The 20739-nt window shown below is 45.1% G+C and overlaps 1 protein-coding gene across 6 annotated transcripts in view; it reads left to right on the plus strand.

Annotated features, from left to right (window-relative positions):
* The first annotated feature begins 710 nt into the window (after positions 1-710).
* DDX11 (DEAD/H-box helicase 11) overlaps positions 711-20739 on the plus strand; it is a 33735-nt gene continuing 13706 nt past the window's right edge. The window contains exons 1-15 of one of the 6 annotated variants that reach the window (XM_082240475.1): positions 711-828; positions 5506-5649; positions 6237-6455; positions 7557-7643; positions 8150-8307; positions 9114-9165; positions 9729-9836; positions 12373-12460; positions 14146-14351; positions 15164-15316; positions 15446-15492; positions 16362-16441; positions 17812-17856; positions 17987-18054; positions 20016-20054. In XM_082240475.1, coding sequence (XP_082096601.1) covers positions 5506-5649; positions 6237-6455; positions 7557-7643; positions 8150-8307; positions 9114-9165; positions 9729-9836; positions 12373-12460; positions 14146-14351; positions 15164-15316; positions 15446-15492; positions 16362-16441; positions 17812-17856; positions 17987-18054; positions 20016-20054 — 1494 coding nt within the window. In that variant the 5' untranslated portion in view covers positions 711-828. Of the gene's footprint in view, positions 829-2296; positions 2396-3565; positions 3699-3749; positions 3773-4263; positions 4934-5502; positions 5650-6236; positions 6456-7556; positions 7644-8149; positions 8308-9113; positions 9166-9728; positions 9837-12372; positions 12461-14145; positions 14352-15163; positions 15317-15445; positions 15493-16361; positions 16442-17811; positions 17857-17986; positions 18055-20015; positions 20055-20739 lie in introns of those variants that run through there. The other 5 variants (XM_082240473.1, XM_082240474.1, XM_082240476.1 and 2 more) reach the window with 5 other exon arrangements.

The raw sequence follows: 20739 nt of genomic DNA on the forward strand, positions 1-20739 counted from the left end.
AGCGATGGCCCTTGTATCTGTGTGTCTGCTGCAGCGAGGAGCCATTTTGAGAGTACTGCACAGACCAAACAAAAGAGGCAAAGGAGTGAGCCTTGGCTTAAGCCTCTATAATGTGTATCAAGGTTGCAAGGCATAGATCCCACAACTTGGGCTGCTGTGCTTTGAATGCCAGCCTTGGTTTTTTTAAGCCCCAGAGCATCCTTGGCCACAGGGGATGATGTTGACTGAAGGATTCTGTGGCCCTGTCTCTACACTGTAGGTTCATGGAGTAAGGAAATGTGTAGATCAGCCCTAGGCAGCATTCCCATCAGCCCCAGTCGGTGCCTGGCTGGGGCTGATGGGAGTTGTAGTCTAAAACATCTGGAAAGCCCTAGGTTGGCCAAGGCTTGGGCAGATAAACGGTCTCACTCACCAAGAGCAAACAGGGACACCTGTGTGGCTGAAAGCCCCCTCATCTTCCTTGCTGAGGCTTTGGGCACAGGGTCGGTCTAAAGGAGGAACCATTAGCAGGCTGTACAGATAAAGGAAGTTCCTGGGTTCTTTTGAATCCTCACTTTATTCTGTTTGCTGGACCACTGCTTTGGTGGGGTATCAAGGGGAAGCGGCATGAAAGGCCAACCAGGAGCTCCTGCTGTGGCCTAGGTAACCAGGAATGCTTGTGACATCACTGGGCAGCAAGGTTCTTCCCTTCTCACCTTTGCCAGTGAAATGGTGTGGCCTGATTCTGCGTTGCTTCCTCTCCTCGTGGGAAACTTGCCGCTTTTGATGGCGGAACCATCTGGGCATAAACTTGGCTGTCATCTCTCTCAAGAAATAAGGATGTGGTGAGTACTCCTGTGAGTGCGGCTACAACCTTTTTATCAGTCAATTAATCAACCCGTTTTAAATCAGACTGGCTGAGAACCCTGTATTATTTTTAAAAACTGCTTATGTTCTGATGTATGGGTATCGCAGGGACTGCAAAATTATGGAGAGAAGGAGGACCTTCCACGAACCTGCCTGGCCTCTCCCAGCAAGTCTTTCAGTGGCCAATCTCTTTGCAACATAGCAGAAGGAGCAGTGAGGCCAATTCTGTCCTATATCTGTTGAAATCTTTTGATCTTTGTAAACTGATGATGATAATTATAATTATTTACATTTATATCCCAACTTTCCTCGAAGGAACTGGTGGCATAGATGGTTCTCGCTCTCATCGTTTTATCCTCACAAGGTTCTTGTGAGGTAGGGTTAAACTGAGAGTCTATGACTGGTCCATGGTCACAGTGTGAGCTTCATGGCTGAGTGGAGACTTGAACCCTGGTCTCCCAGGTGCAAGTCCAACACTCTAACCACTACACCACACTGGCTCAGGAAGAGACCTCTGCCTGAAACTCAGGATAACTACTACCTGTGAATATGCACAATAATGCTTGCTGTTTCAATGTTCTGACTTGGTACCAAGGTTTGTTCCTGTGTACTTTTTATATCAATTAGTTCACACATTAGCTTTGCGTTGTCAAGCACACCATAATAAAGCACAAAAGAATCGAGTGATATATCTGAATGAGAGAACTTCGCCCTTGCAATATATATATTATTTGGGTATGTGTGTAGAAAACTAGCAAACCTAATAGACCTGGCAAGCCTGTAGGCCTGAACCTATTAGCCAAGCCTATTGCATTTTGTAGGGCTTGTATAAGCCTAAATATTTTGGGGGTTGCAGTTTTAAGGTAGGGTTGCTTCCTATGTGATTTACTTATGTGGGCTACTTACTCATTTGAAAAACATCTAAAAGCACCGTGTGCTGTAAAAACAACAACAACATACCCTAGTTTTCATTTCTATATTAGATAGCGTGCACTGTCATATGTGACAAACTGAAGATTGACTGTTCTGTGAAAGGTATAAATAAAACTACAAGAAAAACAACAAGCACAGTCTGCAATGCAAAGCTGGAAGCAATACAAAGTAATTTTGGTTGCAATCCCAAACCCACTTATATGCAAATAAATTTGATTACAATCAGTGGAGATTACTTCAAAATAAATAAGGTTACAAATAGGATGTAAATAAGAGATGCTAACACCTGAAGGGATTAAATAAAACAAGAGAATACAGCAGTGGTTGCAAGCAAGGGTTAATGCTCAAGGGGGGAGGGAATACAATTTAGAAAACCTCATATTTAAAAGGTAGGATGAACTGCAAAGAGGGGGGTTAGAGGTCTTTCCTCCTTTCTCCCCCCTTTTTTTTGCATTTGAGTCTAGGCACTTAAAGTGCTTCTAGGTAGCTTTGAGCATTGATTCTGATTTGTTTGCAGGAAGATTTCACAATGCTGGCTACTTAACGAACATTTATTCTACAAGTTTGTTGTGCAAGACCTCCCAATCAACGGTAATGGCATGACCCGAATTTTCTGGTATGTGATTGAATTTCCACCTGAAAACAGAAAGTTTAGAAAAGTCTTGCCAAAACTAATTTAAATCTGTGGATTGAAGTGCACCTAACTTGCAGTGCAGTCCTGTGCATGCTTACTCAGAAATAAATGCCACTATGTTCAGCGGCACTTGCTACCAGTGACATGTGCTTGGGGTGGGAATCTTGGCATAGGATGGCAGTCTTAGGGTGTGTCTATGCTAAATGCTTTAGTGTGGCATTGCAACATTTCTTTGTCTTGTTATCTCTTTTATGAAAGAAGGTAGCAGCAGGTGCATATTGAAGCATGGACAGTTACAAAGCATACAGTGGTTTCCCACACTGAGTGGGCAATGCTAAATATTGTCCCTTTGGAAGTATCCTTATATCATCCCATGGATATTTTCTCAGAAACAAGTCCTGCTCTTCCACCTAGGGTTGCAGCTTTATGATTTTCCATCCCTTTGCTTTGAAGTCTGTCCCCTTGTTTAGGTTTCTACTGTTTCGTCTATTGTTGTTTTATACAGTATTCTTATTGTCTATGTATGTGTGTGTGTGTGTTTGTATGTATAGTCTCACCCTTCAATAAAACATCCAAATAAGCTACCTCACAGAGATGTTGCGATATATCAAAATGGGGAGAACCATGTAGATCCTTCTTGGAGAAAAGGCAGGATGTAAATGCAATAAAATACGTGTGTATAGGACTGCAGTCTTAGCGGGCTTCTGATGCCAACCTTTGCTGTTGTTGGTTTTTGCAGTAAGACTGACTAGGAAACCTATACCAAACTCTCCCTCGGATTAAGTCTTCCTGGTGTAGTGGGTAAGAGTGCGCGACTAGGACCTGCGAGACCAGGGTTCAAATCCCATGAAGTTCACTGTATCCCTACCTCGCAGGGCTGTTGTGGAGGTTTAAATGAGGAAAGGGATGTATATGCCACCTCGGGCTCTTGGAGGAATGGGATGTCAGCGCAAATAAAATAGAATAAAATAAAAATAAACGGGGATTGCTTCTGAGTGTACATGCTGTGAGACAACTTCCCATTGGTGACGAAACGGCGCGCGCGGAGGCGGTGTCTTGTTCTTGTTGATTTTCTTTCCCCGGGCGGCTCACTCGATTGGCTGACGGGACTTTTCCCTAGCCAATAAAATTTGGGCGGGAAAAAAACCCAACCCGCCCCGTCAGGCGGGGCCTTAATAGCTGAGTGGCTCGCTCTTTCTCTCGGGAAACCTCTGACGTCAGCGGGAGGGAGGCGGGCCGAAGCAGCTCTTCTCCGTTTGGCGCGCTTTCGAGCAATTCCAGTAGGGTCCGTGGCGGCGGGATATGGGGGCGGGGGGATATGGGGGCGGGGGGAGAGAGTGGCCGCAAAGGGACAAGAAGGTGGGGTAAGAGGTGGCTGAGTAGGGCGCTTCGCGGAGGGAAGTAGAAACGTGCTCCAGGAATCGTGTGCTCTCTTGCCTGGAAGTACAGTGGGACCTCTCTTTTGGGGGGGGGGGGCGCGGAGGGGACGCGGAAAGCTCCTCCCAAGTCAAATTGTTGGTCCGCCTAGCTCAACGTGGTCAGCGCTGACTGGCAGCAGCTGTGCAAGATTTGCAACAGGAGTCTTCTTTAGGCGTACCTGCAGGCGCCAAAATTAGAACCTGGGAGGTTTTTCATGAAAAACGCTGTGGCCCCGCATAGGATTGTGTTGCAAGCCCAGCCCTACAAGGTTCTGGAGTCTCCTGCCCCCCCCCCAACACTGAGGCTCTAAAATGCCGCCTTCTCGTCTCCTTAGATGTTAGCCAGAACTTGCAGTGAAATCATATGCATGTGTGTGCAGGATGGCATATATATATTTTTTTTCTGAACCACCAGTAGTTTATCTTGTTTTAAGTACTTGGGCAATTGTGCAACAAGTACAGAGTATGAAAGGGAGAGATGCTCCATGGTGTACTGGTGAATATGCAGCCTTGCCCTGTCTCTAATATCTTGGAATTACTGTAGTTTGTCCTTGATTACAGAAACAGGAAGCAGCACAGAAGCTGAGGGGCATATGGGAGGGTGTGTGGGTGTGTGTTTGTGTATAGAGGGAGTGTTCAAAGATGCCAACTCCCCCCACCAGCAGTCTTGAAGAGGGAGAGTCCAGAATTCTACCATTTTAAGCGGCATAATGTAGGCCTAGTATTAAGGTTGAAGCTAGAGTTTCCCTTTTTCGGCAAAATTGCAAAAAACATACCGTTTTTGAGCTATTTTTCTGGATAATCGGCAAAAGCAACACTGCCAACATGGGCTGCCGTACGTCTGGATTTCCCCAGACGTTTTTGCTGATTTCTGCCTGGACGCTACTGCCAGCTGCAGTATTCCAGATATGTCCTGACCTATGCCAGTCCTAGTTGAAGCTGGTTGTGTAGAATGCTGCACCGGTAAGCAGCGTTTTGCCACCTTGTTGGCACAGTTGACGCAAGCTGCATAGCTCATCTGCTTTGCATGCAGAAGAAGAATCCCTGGCATCCCCAGATAATGCTCCTTGCCTGAAGCCCCAGAGGGTCACTGCCAGTCAAGGTACTGAGCTAGTTAAATCTAATGGTCTGGCCTGGTACGAGGAATCTAGCAATGCTTCTATCTTTTGAGAGCCTGCGTGGCATAGCAGTTAGTGTGTTGGGCTAGGACCTGGGAGACCAGGGTTCACATATCCACTCAGTCATGAAGCTCAGTGTGTGACCTTGGGCCAGTCATGGTCTCTCAGCCTAATTTAACCTCAAAAGTGTTGTCATCATAAAAAGGGGAAGAGGGGGGGGGGAAAGGAAGTTGCAGCACCTTGAGCTCCTTGGAGGAGCAGTGGGATACAAATGTAATAAATAATGATAATATTAAGGTGGTTTGGAATGCCTTGTAGGCATTTGGCGTAATCTTTGATAGATTCCACTGTTGGCTGGGTTCCTGGGATAACTTCAGATGCGCACGTAATGGAAGAGGGCCATCTTTACCGTCCTCCTTGTGCTCGTGTAATGTTTTATTTCAGCTGTGTTGATAATGTCCTTTTTGCCCGCCTTTGTAGAAATGCTAGTTTATATATAGTCAGGGTTAAGGTGAGTCAGAATACTGTTTTATGGGTCTCTTTTTCATTTCAGGAGATGGCTGGGGAGAGCCAAGAAGCCGCCAAAACGAAGTTTCCATTTCCTTATGTGCCATACCCCATTCAAGAAGAATTCATGGCTAAACTTTATCAGGTCTTGGAGACTGGGAAGATTGGTATATTTGAAAGCCCAACTGGCACAGTAATTATCTCTTTATTTTTTAATGATATTTGAAGCGCTGACAATTCCTCATCTTTCTGCTACCTAGGCCTCAAGGTGGCTGTGGGAGCTTCATGTGGCTGGAGAAGGAATGCCTTGCAACATGGAGGAAAGGCTCTCAGGACTTGGTTGCAGCCAGGGAGTGGGGTGCTGTGGAAGGAGGGGAGGGAACGGGAGAAATAGTGTGGTTTGCTACTTAGGAACATAAGGAGCTGCCTCACAGCAAGACAGACCATTGGCCCACTTTGCTTGGTGTCGTCTACACTGACTGGCAGCAGCTGTTTCTCCTGGTCCTACCTGGAAATACTGGGGATTAAGCCTAGCGTGCAAAGCACATGCTCTACCACTGAGCTACAGCTCTTCCCCAAAGTGCTGTAGCAACCCAGAATTCTTAGCTATGTGGGTTGCAGAAATAATCTGTTGTTGTGAATAGACAACAAACAGGTATTGGCTTGTTGGGAACTGTAGATAATGTCTGGGCTTTTGTATTCTAAATTTAAATGCAGCTGCCTAGATTCTTGAATAAGTGGTACTAAGACAACAGCAGCAACTCTGAATTTTATTTTTAGGGGAAATCTTTGAGTCTCATTTGTGGAGCCCTCTCGTGGCTCCGAGACTTTGAAGAGAAAAAGAGACAGGAAGAGGCCCGCCTGCTGGCAAACGGAAGTAATGGAAAGGGTGCCAAAGAGCAGCCTGAGAAGGGGAGCCAGGCATCGGCCGGGGAGCCCGACTGGATCACCCAGTTTGTGCAGAAGAAAGAAGAACGGGAAATGGTCCACAGGCTGAAGGTAATGCTGCTTATTAATTAGAGCAAAGCCTGTCTAGGTGGCGAATTCAGAGATGTAACTGTAAAAGAATAATGAGAACATTAAGTAAATAATCAAGAGATAGCAAAAGCCTTGCTGGATCATGCCAAAGGCTCTTCTGGTTCTCACAGTGCTAAACAGATGCCTATGGCAGATGCCTGAAAGCAGGACCAAAGTGCAACAGCAACTCTCCCCTCCTGTGATTCCCAACAACTGGTATTCAGAGGCATGCTGCCTCTAACAGTGGAGGTAGGCAGAGTTAGTAGACACTGGATGTAGGGATCATTTTTCATCTTGTAGCTTCAGTTCTTCTCTCTGAGCCATGTACATTTAGCATCACCTTTAAATCTTTTGCATGTGCCATCTCTTTAAAGAACCCAGAAATACTAGTTTAATATAGAACAATGGTGTCCAAACCATAAGGAAAAAACTTAACTGAAACGTTTAAAGCTCATGGCCTATGGCTACACTCCTGCATAGAGCCAATAGCTGGAAAATTATCTCCACAGGAGTATAAGATGGCAGCCCTTCCAACTCGAATACCATTAAACTGTGGTGGTATTGCAACACTGAAAGAACAAAAAAAGTTTCAAATATTTAATAGAGAACTAAATAAGTATTTGCTCACAAGTCTCACTTTACTCAAAAGTTCTCTTAGAAAATGCTACTTAAGCTATTTTTAAAAAGAGAAAGATTCTGGTTAGTAGCATCTTGAAATGTACCAGGTGCTACATTTCCTTGTTAAATATGACAGTGTCTTTAGTGTTTCGTACTACTGCATAACCATCTTGATTCTGCCTGCCCATTGAGTACAAGGTGAATTAGAAATGGGGGACACACATAAAGTGAAAGATTCTTCTGGGGTATTTTCTCACGAGCCTCTTTCACCTGTGTGAAAACTGGGTTATAGCCACTGTTTTAAAACCTTATGCACCAGGTGGTCTAGAAACGTATATAACCTAGGAAAGACTGAAGTTGGGAGGCTCTAATGTGCTTGGGATTCACAGTGGGTACGGAAACGGCTTGCTGTTTTCGTTCCAGGACTTATGGTTGACTTTCACAGACTGTTGTTTCAATTTTTAGGAGGAGCAGGTCAGGAGGAAGAAGCGAGAAGAACGTCTGGAGCAAATTCGCCACAACGTGCAGCTGAAATACACTTCTAAAAGAAAGGTGAGAGGACTCAGATACCACAGGCCTATCCTTCGGTTGCCAACAGCACAATCCCAACCATGTTTAATTGCAGCTTCGTTGATAAGTTGTGGTTCCCGGAATGCTGAGAGTTCCATGGTTCGTGTATTGAACGCTAACTAACTATTGGCAGGGAGAAAATGATGAAAAACTGAGCCAGGGGAGTAGAATAAAATGACTGGCACTCTAAAGAGGAAAACTCTGCACTTGTTGAAGGCCCCACTTGTTATTCATTATAAGGCTGCTGTATTGAGTGGTTGGGTCCCCCCCCCCCACCACATTTGCTTTGATTGCTCTTGTTATTGACACAGTAGTTGCCTACTGCTTGTGTTCTCTGAGAAATTTCAAGGAATACAAATAGCATTTTTCTCTGGTTTCTGGCGGTTGAACACTGAGTTCCTTAAACACTAAGGGTTTGGAGCCTTTCCTTATAGGACAGTGAGCTAACTGACTTGGAGGGGCTGACAGTTCCATTATGCTTATTTCAGAGGATGGAGGAGGAAGAGGCAGAGCAGCTACTCCAGCTCAGTAAGGACATGTTGTCTCACCCGGATGAGTTGGGTACTTTGGAGCCGTTGGATCGGAGTGAGGAAGATCTGATCCTTGCAGAGTACGAGAGCGATGAGGAGAAGAAAGTGGGAAGTAGGTAAGGATGGCAATAAGATGGCAAGATAAAGGGGCATCAGAAGCAGGCTACTTGAGAGCCAGTGTGGTGTAGTGGTTAAGAGCGGTAGACTCGTAATCTGGGGAACCGGGTTCGCTTCCCCACTCCTCCACATGCAGCTGCTGGGTGACCTTGGGCTAGTCACACTTCTTTGACGTCTCTCAGCCCCGCTCACCTCACAGAGTGTTTGTTGTGGGGGAGGAAGGGAAAAGGAGAATGTTAGCCGCTTTGAGACTTCTTTGGGTAATGATAAAGCGGGATATCAAATCCAAACTCTTCTCCTCTTCTACTTGGTCCTACGATCACATACTAGACCTAGTGGTCACCAAGAAGAAGGAAGCAGCAAATCACAAGCAGCGAAGGCCCCATCTGCTCTTCTCATGAAGATTGCAGCACCCTCTAGGTGTAGAAGTACAACTTGGGTTTAAGGGTTGGATATGCCAGAATAATCGTCCTCTAATGCTGTGGATTGTCTTTTATGGCGTATCTCGAAAAGCATTTCACTCATTGTAAAATAAAATATTTCATAGGAAGTCTCTCTCCCCCCCCCCCCGTGTTCTGCAAAGTCATCAGAAAAAAATGAGGGGAAACTTATGTCCTCCCCACTCCATTTCCCCTCTTTTGTGCCTTCGCATTGCTAAATAGGAATGTGCTGGCTCTCTGTTGTATGTGGACAGAGTCCTGCTTAAAGATGGGGAGAGACGGTGTCATACGTGCTCTGGATTATGACACAGATGTTTCAGAGGGGCTACAGGAAAGAGAGACACAATTGTGCTTTCACCCCTTAGGTTAAGTGAAGAAGACGATGATGACGATCTAGAGGAGGAGCATGTAACTAAGGTAAGGCTTCAAGGGGCATCTGGTTCCTGCACCAGCAGCTGTCCGTCAAATTTGTAGGTGGAAAGTTTCATGACAAATTGGCAAGAATTCCCCCAGCTTCTAAGGCTCAAATTAGATAACTGCACACATACATACACACATAATACAGTTAAAATCCAGTGAGAATCCCATCTGACTTTCCTACCCTCAGTCCAGTCACTATCTCAGTTGCTGAAGTCTATCGCAAGTGGAAGAGTTTTGCCTATTTTTCAAATGATGTTCACATCTGGCTTTAGTGAGCCCAGGGTCAGACTGATGCCGTTGCATACAAAATGTTTCCCTTCTGGCTGTTTGGTCCCTTCTGAGATGCATGGGCCCAAGCAGTTGCCTGAGAGCAAACTCTGGGCCAGAGTGAGCCCCCCAGGAGCCAAAGTTTTGTATTTGTTGGGCAGGCCTTGCAGATGCCTCTGTCCTACTGCAGAAGCAAGAGGAAGAGAGCACAAATCCTGCATTTCTAACACATCTAAGCTGGCCCTGTATGAATTGCTTCCCGGTCGTCTTTCTCTTCTGTTTCTCTTCCTCAGATTTACTACTGCAGCCGAACACATTCGCAGCTGGCTCAGTTTGTACATGAGGTTCAGAAGAGCCCTTTCGGCAAGGCGACACGACTGGTCTCCTTGGGGTCTAGGCAGGTGCGTAGCCCTCTGCTTTTCCTTGGGCAAGCTGGGTTGCTAATGAAATTTCCCTATGGGCGGAACTAGACAGTGCTGACCACTGGGTTGCCATCAAAGTTAGCTAGCTGTTTTCCCAGTTCCTCCTCCCCTTCCCAGGTCTATCCAGGTGTTCAGTCTGCATGCTGGCCCCGGCCCTCCATTCCTGAAGGGAGGTTCTAATCACATTCAGCCTAAGGCACTTGAAAGCTTTATGGTAATTGCCCCCCCCCCCTTATTATCAGTGTATCCTCTTACAGAGAGGCTTCGAAATGGGCTGAAAATGTGAAGGTCAGGAACGAGGGGGAGGGGCACAGCGCCCACGTGGTATGTGCCCTCCCTGTCCATTTGCTGAATTCTTTAACACAGTGGTACCTCGGGTTAAGAACTTAATTCGTTCTGGAGGTCCATTCTTAACCTGAAACTGTTCTTAACCTGAAGCACCACTTTAGCCTATGGGGCCTCCCGCTGCTGCTGTGCCACCGCTGTGCAATTTCTGTTCTCATCCTGAAGCAAAGTTCTTAACCCGAGGTATACTATTTCTGGGTTAGCGGAGTCTAACCTGAAGCGTATGTAACCCGAGGTACCACTGTGGAGCTGTTGAGTACGGGTATGGAGTATCCTGCTTGCCTTGTGCGAACTTCCCCACAACAGTCAATAAAATGGGGCAAGGGAACACTTGGTGTGATGATGCTACGTCACATGTCTCCCTTTCTAAACGTTTATGGGGAGAAGAGGAGGAACTGAATGTATTGTCATTGAGGAAACACCTTGTGACCTACATCGTGTCTATTCTTAGAACTCCCTAGCATGGGAATAGTTTCTTGGTGGCACTTAGGAGCAGTTGAAACAGTGATGTGATATATATATATATATATATATATATATATATATATATATATAGTGAAATGCTACAGGGTTAGGAATTGCTGCATCCACCCCCACCCCCCGTTTGTTGTATTTTTAGCACCCACCCTGATTTTTGTGACTGTATTCTCTGTGATTTTTTAAAAATTGTGTAATGATAATAGGGGTTGCTCGTGTGTAAGTTGCCGCCACTCCTGGCTATGTTGCCTTGTTAAACCTTTTCTGTCTGGACAGCCCTTCACTTCATGGCTGTTTCAATCGCTAGCAGAATCCGTCAGTGGGCGTTTCTTAAACCTTTTCCAGCATAAAAGCTGTTTGACGCCAAGTCTCCTCCTACTCTCCCTGCGCGGAAGTCTTCTGCGCAGGGAGGGTGTGGGTAGCGGAGGACCCGTGCTCTCCCCGCTGGTGTCCGGCGAGGAGTCCTGGAGCCCCCTCGCCGATTCCCCCATCTGCCCCCCTTTATCCCTGGTGTTGCGCTGATTTCCTTCTCCCGCTGATGAGCTGCCTCTCTCCCTGCTGGGCCCTTCTCCAGCATCACTCGGGAGCCTTGCCTCCGCCTCTGGCTCCGATGTCAGTTCCCTGACAGATTGTTATTAATGTTGCATTTTAAATGGTCATAACCCACCCTGGGACCTTAGACTGAAGGGCGGGTGGAAATGATAATTATTTAATTAAAATGTTAAAAGATGCAAACCAGAAAAATCATCTTCAGAAATACAAATTCTGAGTAAGGCATTGGATACTGAGCAGCATGACACCCTTGTGCAGGGGTCGGCAACCCGCGGCTCCGGAGCCGCATGTGGCTCTTTTACACCTTTGCCGTGGCTCCGGGGCGGATACTAGCGAGGGGAGGAGGCGCATTGTGTGCCCCGACACTCCCCACTGTGACGGGCTCTGTACTGCCTGTGACGTCGCATGGGGGCGGTGCGTGCGTTAGTCACGCACCGTCCCGACGTCACCTTCCCGCCCGCTGTCGGATCGCGGCTCCGGAGATATATTTGTTTTAAATTTCACAATGGTTTTGCAGCTCCCAGTCCCCCCCCCCCTTCGGAAATGGGTCCAAGTGGCTCTTTTTGTCTTAAAGGTTGCAGACGCCTGCCCTTGTGATATTACAAATACTGAACACCCTTCGTCCTGGATTTGTGTGTCTGCAATGCTTATGGCACTTCATACCACAGAAACGATAATCACAAATAGTTTTCCATTCCAAAGAATCTGAGGTGCTGGAGGGGGAAACATTTAAATATGGTTTATTCATTTTTTTCCCTATACATGCATACAAAAAAGTATATCACTATATAGGGCGGCAGTCAGTGCTAGTCCGATTCTGAGTAGAGCCCTTGAAGTTGATGGGCATAACTAACAGGTTCATTAATTTCAGTAGATCTTGGTTGAATACAATCCATACATTATAAATCAGTTATTCTTGTGGAACATAATCCTATTATTTTTATTTCATTATTTATAAGTAATTATTCTAACCTGCTGCTTTATAGATTCGTAATAAAGTTTTTCAATGTTTGTTATATTTCGTCTCGACCGTGAGAAAACCACAAACAATTCGCCTCTCGTAATTCTGCTCCGTGTATGTTGTGAATGTCTCTCTTTTTTTGTAACTGGTTTCTGCTTTTTCCTGCCTTACCTGTCTCAGAACCTCTGTGTGAATGAGGAAGTGAGGCACCTGGGAGCCGTCCAGCTCATCAACGACCGTTGTATGGAGATGCAGAAGAATAAACATGGTAGGAAAGTGTCACATGCTGGGAACAATGACATAAATGGTGCCTAGTGTATTTCAATAAAAAAATGAACAGGCTGGTGATACAATGACTACTGCAAATGACACAAGATAATATCACAAAGGCAGCTGTCTGTAAACAAACAATAAACGTCCATAAAAATTGCAAAAGTAGTTTCTTTCCCAAATAGGTTTTATCTTTTTTAAAATGTATTTTTATTTAAAAATTTCTTGATTTACAAAAGTATGTGCAATGTCTGTCTGTCGTGTCCCCCCCCCCCCCATGTAACATTTTTACTAACCACTTTCATTTGTTGAGACATTAGGAAGAAAAGGGGGAAAGAGGTAGGGGGGAGATGGGGGGTGTCGGGTGATGATGTTTCTATTTTACTTAATATATGTGGGGTTTTGTGTCATTGTTGCTTGTGCAGGTTCTCTGCTGTTCACTTGTGTTCCTCTGGTGGTGAGAGAGGTTGGGGTTGGCCTAGGGTGTGGCTGTTCATTTGTGGTTGGCTGTGGTGGTCTTTGTTTTCGTGTGTGAGTGGGGTGGGTGGGTGTTTTGGATCAGGTTAGCCATATTGATTTGTATGCTGTTGGTGGATTTTTGTCATTGTCTTGTTGGGCTGTGTGTGTGATAAAGTGGAGCCATACCAGGGTGAAGGCGTCTTCTATTTGTCCCTGTGTCAGTTTCAGTTTATTGGTTAATTTTTCTAGTAAGGCTGTTTCCCATACTGTTTGGTACCACTGGTCCATGCTTACTCCTGACAGGTCTCTCCAGTGTCTGGCTATGATGTTTCTGGCTGCTGAAAGTAGGTGGGTTATAAGTTCTTTGTGGTTTAAGTGGGCATTATTGTCTTGGAAGATGTTTAGTAAGGCCAATTCTGGGGTGATTTCTAATCCTTTCTTGGTTATTTTACATATTTCTCATATGGTTGTTGTCCAGAATAGTTGGATTTTGGGACACTCCCACCACATGTGGAGGTATGTGCCTGAAATAGGTTTTATCTTAAACAATTGCAAACATAGTAAATAAAGAGTTCGCTTGTATTATATCAGTGATTCAGTGCTCATTTCTTCTATTTCCAAAATGGATCTTATATTGAACAATTGCAAATGCAGTAATAAAGAGCCCACTTGTGATATACCAGTGGTTCAGTGCTCCAACATCGGTAAAGACCTTGGTCATCGAGCTTTGTAGTAAATAATGTACAAGAGAAGAAAGCACGTAAATGACTTAAAGCAGGGGTATATCTGTCCCCATCTGCATATTCCCATCGGGAGGAGCATAGACAGAGGATGATGTCCTTCAGTTAGTTAAAATCACTTGCCATTTTTATGGACATTTATTGTTTGTTCACAGATAGTTGCCTTGGTGGTACTATATAGTGCAATTCAATGGCAGGTTCTACCATCATCAGTAAAGTGGGGCCTGCAGTAAAATGTTGCAGCGGGGAGTGCTCCTGTTCAGGGTTCCAGCCAGCCATGTCCCCAGAGCACTTTCATCTCTGCTCACCAGCGGCTGGCAGCCCCTGGCGGATTACCCTCAAGGGGAATCGGCCCTCTAGAGAAAAAAGGCTGCCCACCTTTGTTGTAGGAAGGGCCCCTTGCACTGCTTTCACTCACGTTAATATGAACGCCTCTTTCCACTTGGCTCTCCCAACTCTTCTTTCTGACCTTTTTTGCTTCCAGAGAAGAGTAGCACAGGAGAGGAGGCAGAGGGGAAGAAAAGGCGCGTGAGCCGAACAGTTTGTCCATTTTACTCCTATGAGCCCATGCAGCTCCTTCGGGATGAAGTTCTGGTTGAGGTGAAAGATATTGAGCAGCTGGTGACTCTGGGGAAGGGAATGAAGGCCTGCCCGTATTATGGAAGCCGATATGCTGTCCCAGCTGCTCAGGTGAGCCCCACAAAAAGGCAAACCAGCCGCTTTCCTTTAGCCTCAAATTCTTCAGCTGTTGAGCAAGGCAGGTGAAAACCAGGGTGCTGCATTTGTGTGTGTCTCAAACACTGGGCTATAAATAAGGAAGGCGAAAGCAGGTTTAGAGCCAAGTACACAAACTTGGACTTCACGATTGCTAATTGTTAGACTTACCTAAATAGTTTACCTCACCTAGTACCATCAGTTGCCTTAATTGGCTATGTAAAAGACCTAGTCCTGTTGGGAGATAGATAAATTACAGAAATTGCCTCCACCCCATCACTGCTGATTAATTAAAGTGCTTTCCGTCGGCGGAGGGGACGCTGTTGGATACGGCCCAGATCAGATCAACCAAAAGTGATTTAATTGCCTGGCAGCAGAAACTTGGTAGTGCCTTCCTTTCGAACTGTTGCCCTGTTGGAGCAGCGGTAGCCAATGTCGTGCCCTTCAGATGCTGTAGACTGTGGCGCCCATCATTCCTGACCATTGAGGGCACCCTATTGCCTAACTCTACAGTGGAGGAAAAGGGCTCCGTTTGTCGCCTCCTGCCTTATATGCCTCTCCCAGAACCTTTTTGCCTGCTGTGCACTGGCAACCTTGGGTTTGCCCCTGAAAGTTCACTCAGTGGGGACTAGAAAGTAGTCCATGTTTGCAAACGCATCTCGCCCCTACTTCCTGTTCACTCTTAATTTTATGTGTGTGTTTTGGGAATGCATTTGGACCTTACTTACCTTTACTCCCGTAAACGTGACAAATCGCCCTTGTAACCCAAGCCTGTGTCCCTCCTTCAGCTGGTGGTGTTGCCATATCAAATGCTTCTGCATGGAGCTACTAGAAGTGCGTCTGGGATCAAGCTGAAGGATCAGGTGGTGATCATTGACGAAGCCCACAATCTGATAGATACCCTCACCTGCATCTACAGTGCCCAGGTTAGCGGTTCTCAGGTGAGCCAGACCTCAGAGCCCCTGCTCTGCTGCGTGTTTTTTGGTCTTCCACCATAGAGTTCACATTTCCACAGTGGTGGGTTTCTCTTTTAAGCTGCCTTCAATGCCAACATTTTATTTCTATTACAGCTGTGCTGCGCCCATTCCCAGCTGTTGCAGTACATGGAGCGCTACAGGTAAAGCTATTTACAACTCGGGTTGACGTGTTTGAGCACAGTGTGAAACTAGGGTTTTTTGCTATTTACATGACTGCCAATCTGTAAAATTATTCGGGTGGCTTACAAAGTAGAAACAAGCATCATAAATGGCCCAGTTCGGACATTATGCTAAAACCAAACCATGGCTTTGCACCAATGAGCAAACATGTAGTCTCTTGGATGTAAGATGGCAGCCACAGCCCTCTTCCCTGGGACCTGCTGCTCCTGTGCTAGGCAAGACTAAGCCATGGTTTGGCTTACTGCTTATACCCAAATCAGAACTTGTGGTTTGTCTCACTCCAGACAAACCACAAGCAGTAACTAAAGGTTTGTTCTTAGTTTACTGCTCTTGGTTTGTCTGGAGTGAGACAAACCACAGTCTTCGGTTTGGGTGTAGCACTAGGCCAAACCATGGCTTCGCCTCGGATAGCATAGCAGCAATAGAGCCACATTGCACTGCAGTGCATGTTTTCTCACACGTGCTCAGCCATGTTTTAAAAATTCAACTGTGGGAAAAGGCGAAAACAAGCATAAAGCACAGCACAAAACTTTCCTTCTAGCAGAGATAGTGTAAAACAATTCAAAACTATATTCCCCCTTTGCATGTTGAAGAAAGGAGGGGGGGAGCTTGCAAGTCCCAAGAGGAGGTTGCTCATTCGTGAAACAGCAATACGTGGTTTTGCCATTACAGTAAGGCGCCAGTCGTAGTTGTCTATATGTGGCAGTGCTTATTCACCACCAAGGGCTTCATTCTCCACCAGGGGCATAATTCTAAAGCCCAATGTAAGCTCTGTTGTGTCAGGAGCACTGCCTGTTTGCATTAAGACACCGTTTTATTTCTGTAATAGGAAGCGCTTGAAAGCAAAGAACCTGATGTACATTAAGCAGATTCTGTTTCTGCTGGAGAAGTTTGTGGCTGTTCTTGGAGGTAAGAGAGAATGTGGGTTTGTTGGTTTCCACTCTGCTGGAAACAGGTTCCTGCTACTTTCCTCAAAGGCATCAAGCCAAACCAGACTTTGAGAGACAGTGTTTGTCTCAAGGGAGGTGAAGCTGATCCCTCATTATATGGGCTCCCATTGCTCTGGGAGCCTCTGAATTTTCTTGTGTGTGAATATGCAAGAGAAAAATTGAGGAGAGCCTGAACAGTCCCAGTTGCCTGTACTGACCTTGTTTCTCCCCTTTCCCCAACCCAGTCCTCCTTCGGTCACCTCTGTCTTCCACCTCTCCCTCAACCTTTTCCCGGTTGCCATTTTTGTTCATTCTAATAGGAAACTATGCAGCAAAATGAAGGTTTTTAAAGAGGCACATAAAGAGGAATCTGCTTATTGCACGTGGGTCACCCCCCCCCCCCAGGTGTCTGCTCGTGCTTTGGCTATACGCCATATAATTAAGTCAACTTCCTGTATTTACCGAACTTGCTACCAGCTTAATGTAATCAAATTCCAAATTGCTTGTTGAATTATTTTTTTAAAGCATGTACAAATGCAATAAGCCCTTTAATGAGAAGCAAATTGGAATTTGTGTTTAGGGGGGGATACAGCCGTGAATGCACAGCACTGGAACAAAATATTTCCTTGTAGGTGGCAGCCTTGGAGAGTGACAGAACTTCAGAATTGCGTGGCCTCTTAGACATAACCTACTTCTGCCTCTTGCTCAGTGTAGGGGTCTGCAGCTATAGCGTCCTTGACAAGTGGTTGGCCATCCCCTGCAATGGAAAGCCCATCATCCCTGCCCCACCTCAAGGCAGTCTATTCCACTGTCAAATAGCTCTTGCTGTTCTTAGTGTCTCCTCAAGTTTGGCTGAAATCTGCTTCCTTTCCATTTCTACCCATGAGTCCTTCTGGAGCAACAGAGGGCAAGTCTGCTCATCTGCAGTTACTTGAAGGCAGCTCTCATGCCTCCCTTTAGTATCTTACCCACATTTTTCACCCGTTCCCTCATATAGACGTGGTTTCCTGATCCCTCACCCGATAGCTCACTTCTGGACATATTCCAGTTTTAAAAAATAAACAGAAATCATACGTTGAACCCAGAAGTAGACACAGTACTCCAGATACCAGTTTCTAGGCAGCTGCTGTCTGCAGCTGTAAATGATTCTTTTTATGGCAGAATCCTAAGCATGGCAACTCGGAAGTCACCCCCTGCTTTCAGTGGCACGTGTGAGCTAATATGTGCACTTAGGAGTCTGCCCTTGTCATCTCAGCTCCCTGTTTAGGATTTTTTTGGGAAACAGCTCTTTTAATTCAGAGTGGCTTTTTGTAAACTATTTCTCATTGCTCTGCTCTTTGTGTTCTACAGGAAATATAAATCAGAATCCAAACACTCAGAACATTCCACAAGCAGGTACGTCATGCCTCCAATGTCTGAAATGACATGGATCAGCTGGATATATGGGGTACCTAATTGGGAGTGAATAAGGAATATCTCTCTAGGATAATTCTCTCTCTCTCTCTCTTTTTCTTCCCCCCCCCAGGGGTGCAGCTGAAATCTATCAATGACTTTCTGTTCCAGTGCCAGATTGACAACATCAACCTCTTCAAGGTTAGGAATGGATTGATTTGTTCCAGTGTCTAGAATTGTGCTGATAGGATTTTTGTGAAGCTGAGAACTCAACGTCCCAGCTCTGAAGAGTGTTTTGTTGTTTTTGTTTCAACTACTTATTTGTATTTTTAGCTTGTGAACAATCCTGAGATCTTTTGATGAAGGGTGGTATAATAATAATAATAATAATAATAATAATAATAATAATAATAATAATATGCTCTGTTTCCAAATCAAAACATACTGCATTCCAGTATGTGTTTTTATTTCCTCCTCTGGACTTGTTAAGCAACAAAGTTTAAAGTGGTGGTGTTCCCTTTAGTCAGCTCCCCCTGTTTTCCAGGTGTCATCCACAGTGGGGAGCTGGGGCTTCTTGATATTCAGGGATGGGAAAATGAGTGGTAGCATGTGAGAAGGCCTTTTCCTGGCTGTGGAATGCCCTTGCCATGGAAGTAAGGGCAATAGGAAGCTGCCTTATACCAAATTGTTCCATCTAGCACTGTATTGTCTACACTAACTGGCAATGGCTCTCCAGAGTTTCAGGCATAGGATGTTCCCAGCCCTCAATGGAGCTGCCAGGGATTGAACCTGTGACCTTTTGCATGCAAATCAGATTCCCCACCACTGAGCTCTGGCCCTGCCCTGGTGTTGACAACATTCTCCTTCCGGTGCCAGCTTAAAATATAACCTGTTTTCCCAGGCATTTATGTGAGATAGGTCTGCCTGAATCATCCACAGCATCGTCTCAGTTTATTTTAATAGATATTATCTACACTGGTTTGTAGTACAGTGGTACCTCAGGTTAAGTACTTAATTCGTTCTGAAGGTCCGTTCTTAACCTGAAGCACCACTTTAGCTAATGGGGCCTCCTGCTGACGCTGCGCTGCCAGAACACGATTTCTGTTCTCATCCTGAAGCAAAGTTCTTAACCCGAGGTACTATTTCTGGGTTAGCGGAGTCTGTAACCTGAAGCGTCTGTGACCTGAAGCGTCTGTAACCTGAGGTGCCACTGTATTACACTTTTAAAAACTTATTTATAGGGTTTCTTGAATTTCTTTCCTGCCCATCAGCATAAGGTCTTTGGGCAGGTGAAAACAATATAAAAACACAGTATTAAAACCAATTCAAACAGTTTACAGGTGGAATGATAGGGTGGGCCATAAAGTACATGAATGTCAGTCGTCAAAGGCAGACAGCAGGAGCTAGGTAAGGTAACCTATTCTGGAAATGGCTGCACTTGAGGCTAGGATCTAAACATTTTAAATATGCAAAACTGGATATTATAACAGACCTCTTGTTTCCACCAGAGGTCTTCAGGCTTTCCCAGACCCAGGAATCACCCAACCAGTGATGTTTCCAATTTATTTGATCCCCACACCCAGTTTATTATTTTGGTCAGTTCCCTCTTTTATCCTCTATTGAAACCTGGCCTGATCTAACCAGAATGATAATATAAAATAGGCTACTCTGTTTCTGTCAGCTCTTGTTTTATTCGGAGAAGCATAAAAAATTATATACTCCATGCATGCAAACCTAGCACATCAGGAGGGGGGGGGGTTGAAACGTTTACCCCGCTTCCTCTCTACTGTGCTGGTTTTCTACTGGGAAGGCACATACTCCATCTCTCTAGAAGAAAATGCATGTGTATGTTACTTAACAATGATCAAGGACTTTCTCCTCCTGGAAGAGCCAGCCACATGCTTGGCAGTGGCAGAGTGGCGACTCTCGAAGCTTGAGCATCCTTGGAGCGTGGTAGGAATCCTTTGGAGGACTGCTTGCTTCTGCCTCTTACAAATCCACCTCTAACTTAGACCTGTGAAGTGAAGTGTAGCTCAGTCTTCTGCTGGAGCAACTAATAAAATAGTTGAGTTGTGACAGTTGAACAGAGGCGGCTGGGATATGGAGCTAAGCAAATAAGATGAGTAAGAGCGTTCCATTGTGTGTTCTCTCTCTTCCAACAGGTTCAACACTACTGTGCGAAAAGCCTCATCAGCAGGAAGGTATTGTTCTTTCTGCCTTTTATTCTGCTAGAATGTGGGGGCAGGTACTTTCTGCCCAGATGCCTGTACAAAAGCTGCTTGTTGCTGCAGCATTTTTGCAGGTTTCTCTCTGCAGTCTTGGGGACTAGAAACTCTTTCCCCCCCTTTCTCTCCTGCAAAGAAAATCTGAGGTACTTAATGGAACTGATTTCTGCAATTTCACAGAAAAGGTCACTTATATGAAGTTGCTCTGAATGGTTGCCAGTTTGAATTTTCAGAGCAAAAAGGTAGCACTGGGGAGGGGACTATTTTCTGGGGGTGGAAATTAATAATGAAAATATTGTTTTAATTCTTTTTGTCTGTTCCCATATCTGCTGCTGCTTTGATACCATTTTATTCCTGGTTAGGGCTTCTGTCTCTTTACTCTTTTTTAAAAAAATGTTTTTATAAGATTTGCAAATGCAACAAGCAAAATATCAAAGTAAAAAAATAATTAAAACAGCCACAAAGAGGAATAAAAATGCAAGATAATAATACAGTACAACAACAACAATAAGCTTAACAAAGAATGAATAGCATAAAATACATTTCATCTCCTTTCTACAGTGATCCCAGCCAATTGGGCATCACTTTATAGCCAAACCTGTACATTGTCTGAATGTAGAAGTTGCAGTGGGTTCTAAAGTTTTACCATGCGAGATTCTAC

The sequence above is a fragment of the Podarcis vaucheri genome (assembly GCF_965113315.1).
Source record: "Podarcis vaucheri genome assembly, chromosome: 10".
Lineage (NCBI taxonomy): Eukaryota > Metazoa > Chordata > Lepidosauria > Squamata > Lacertidae > Podarcis > Podarcis vaucheri.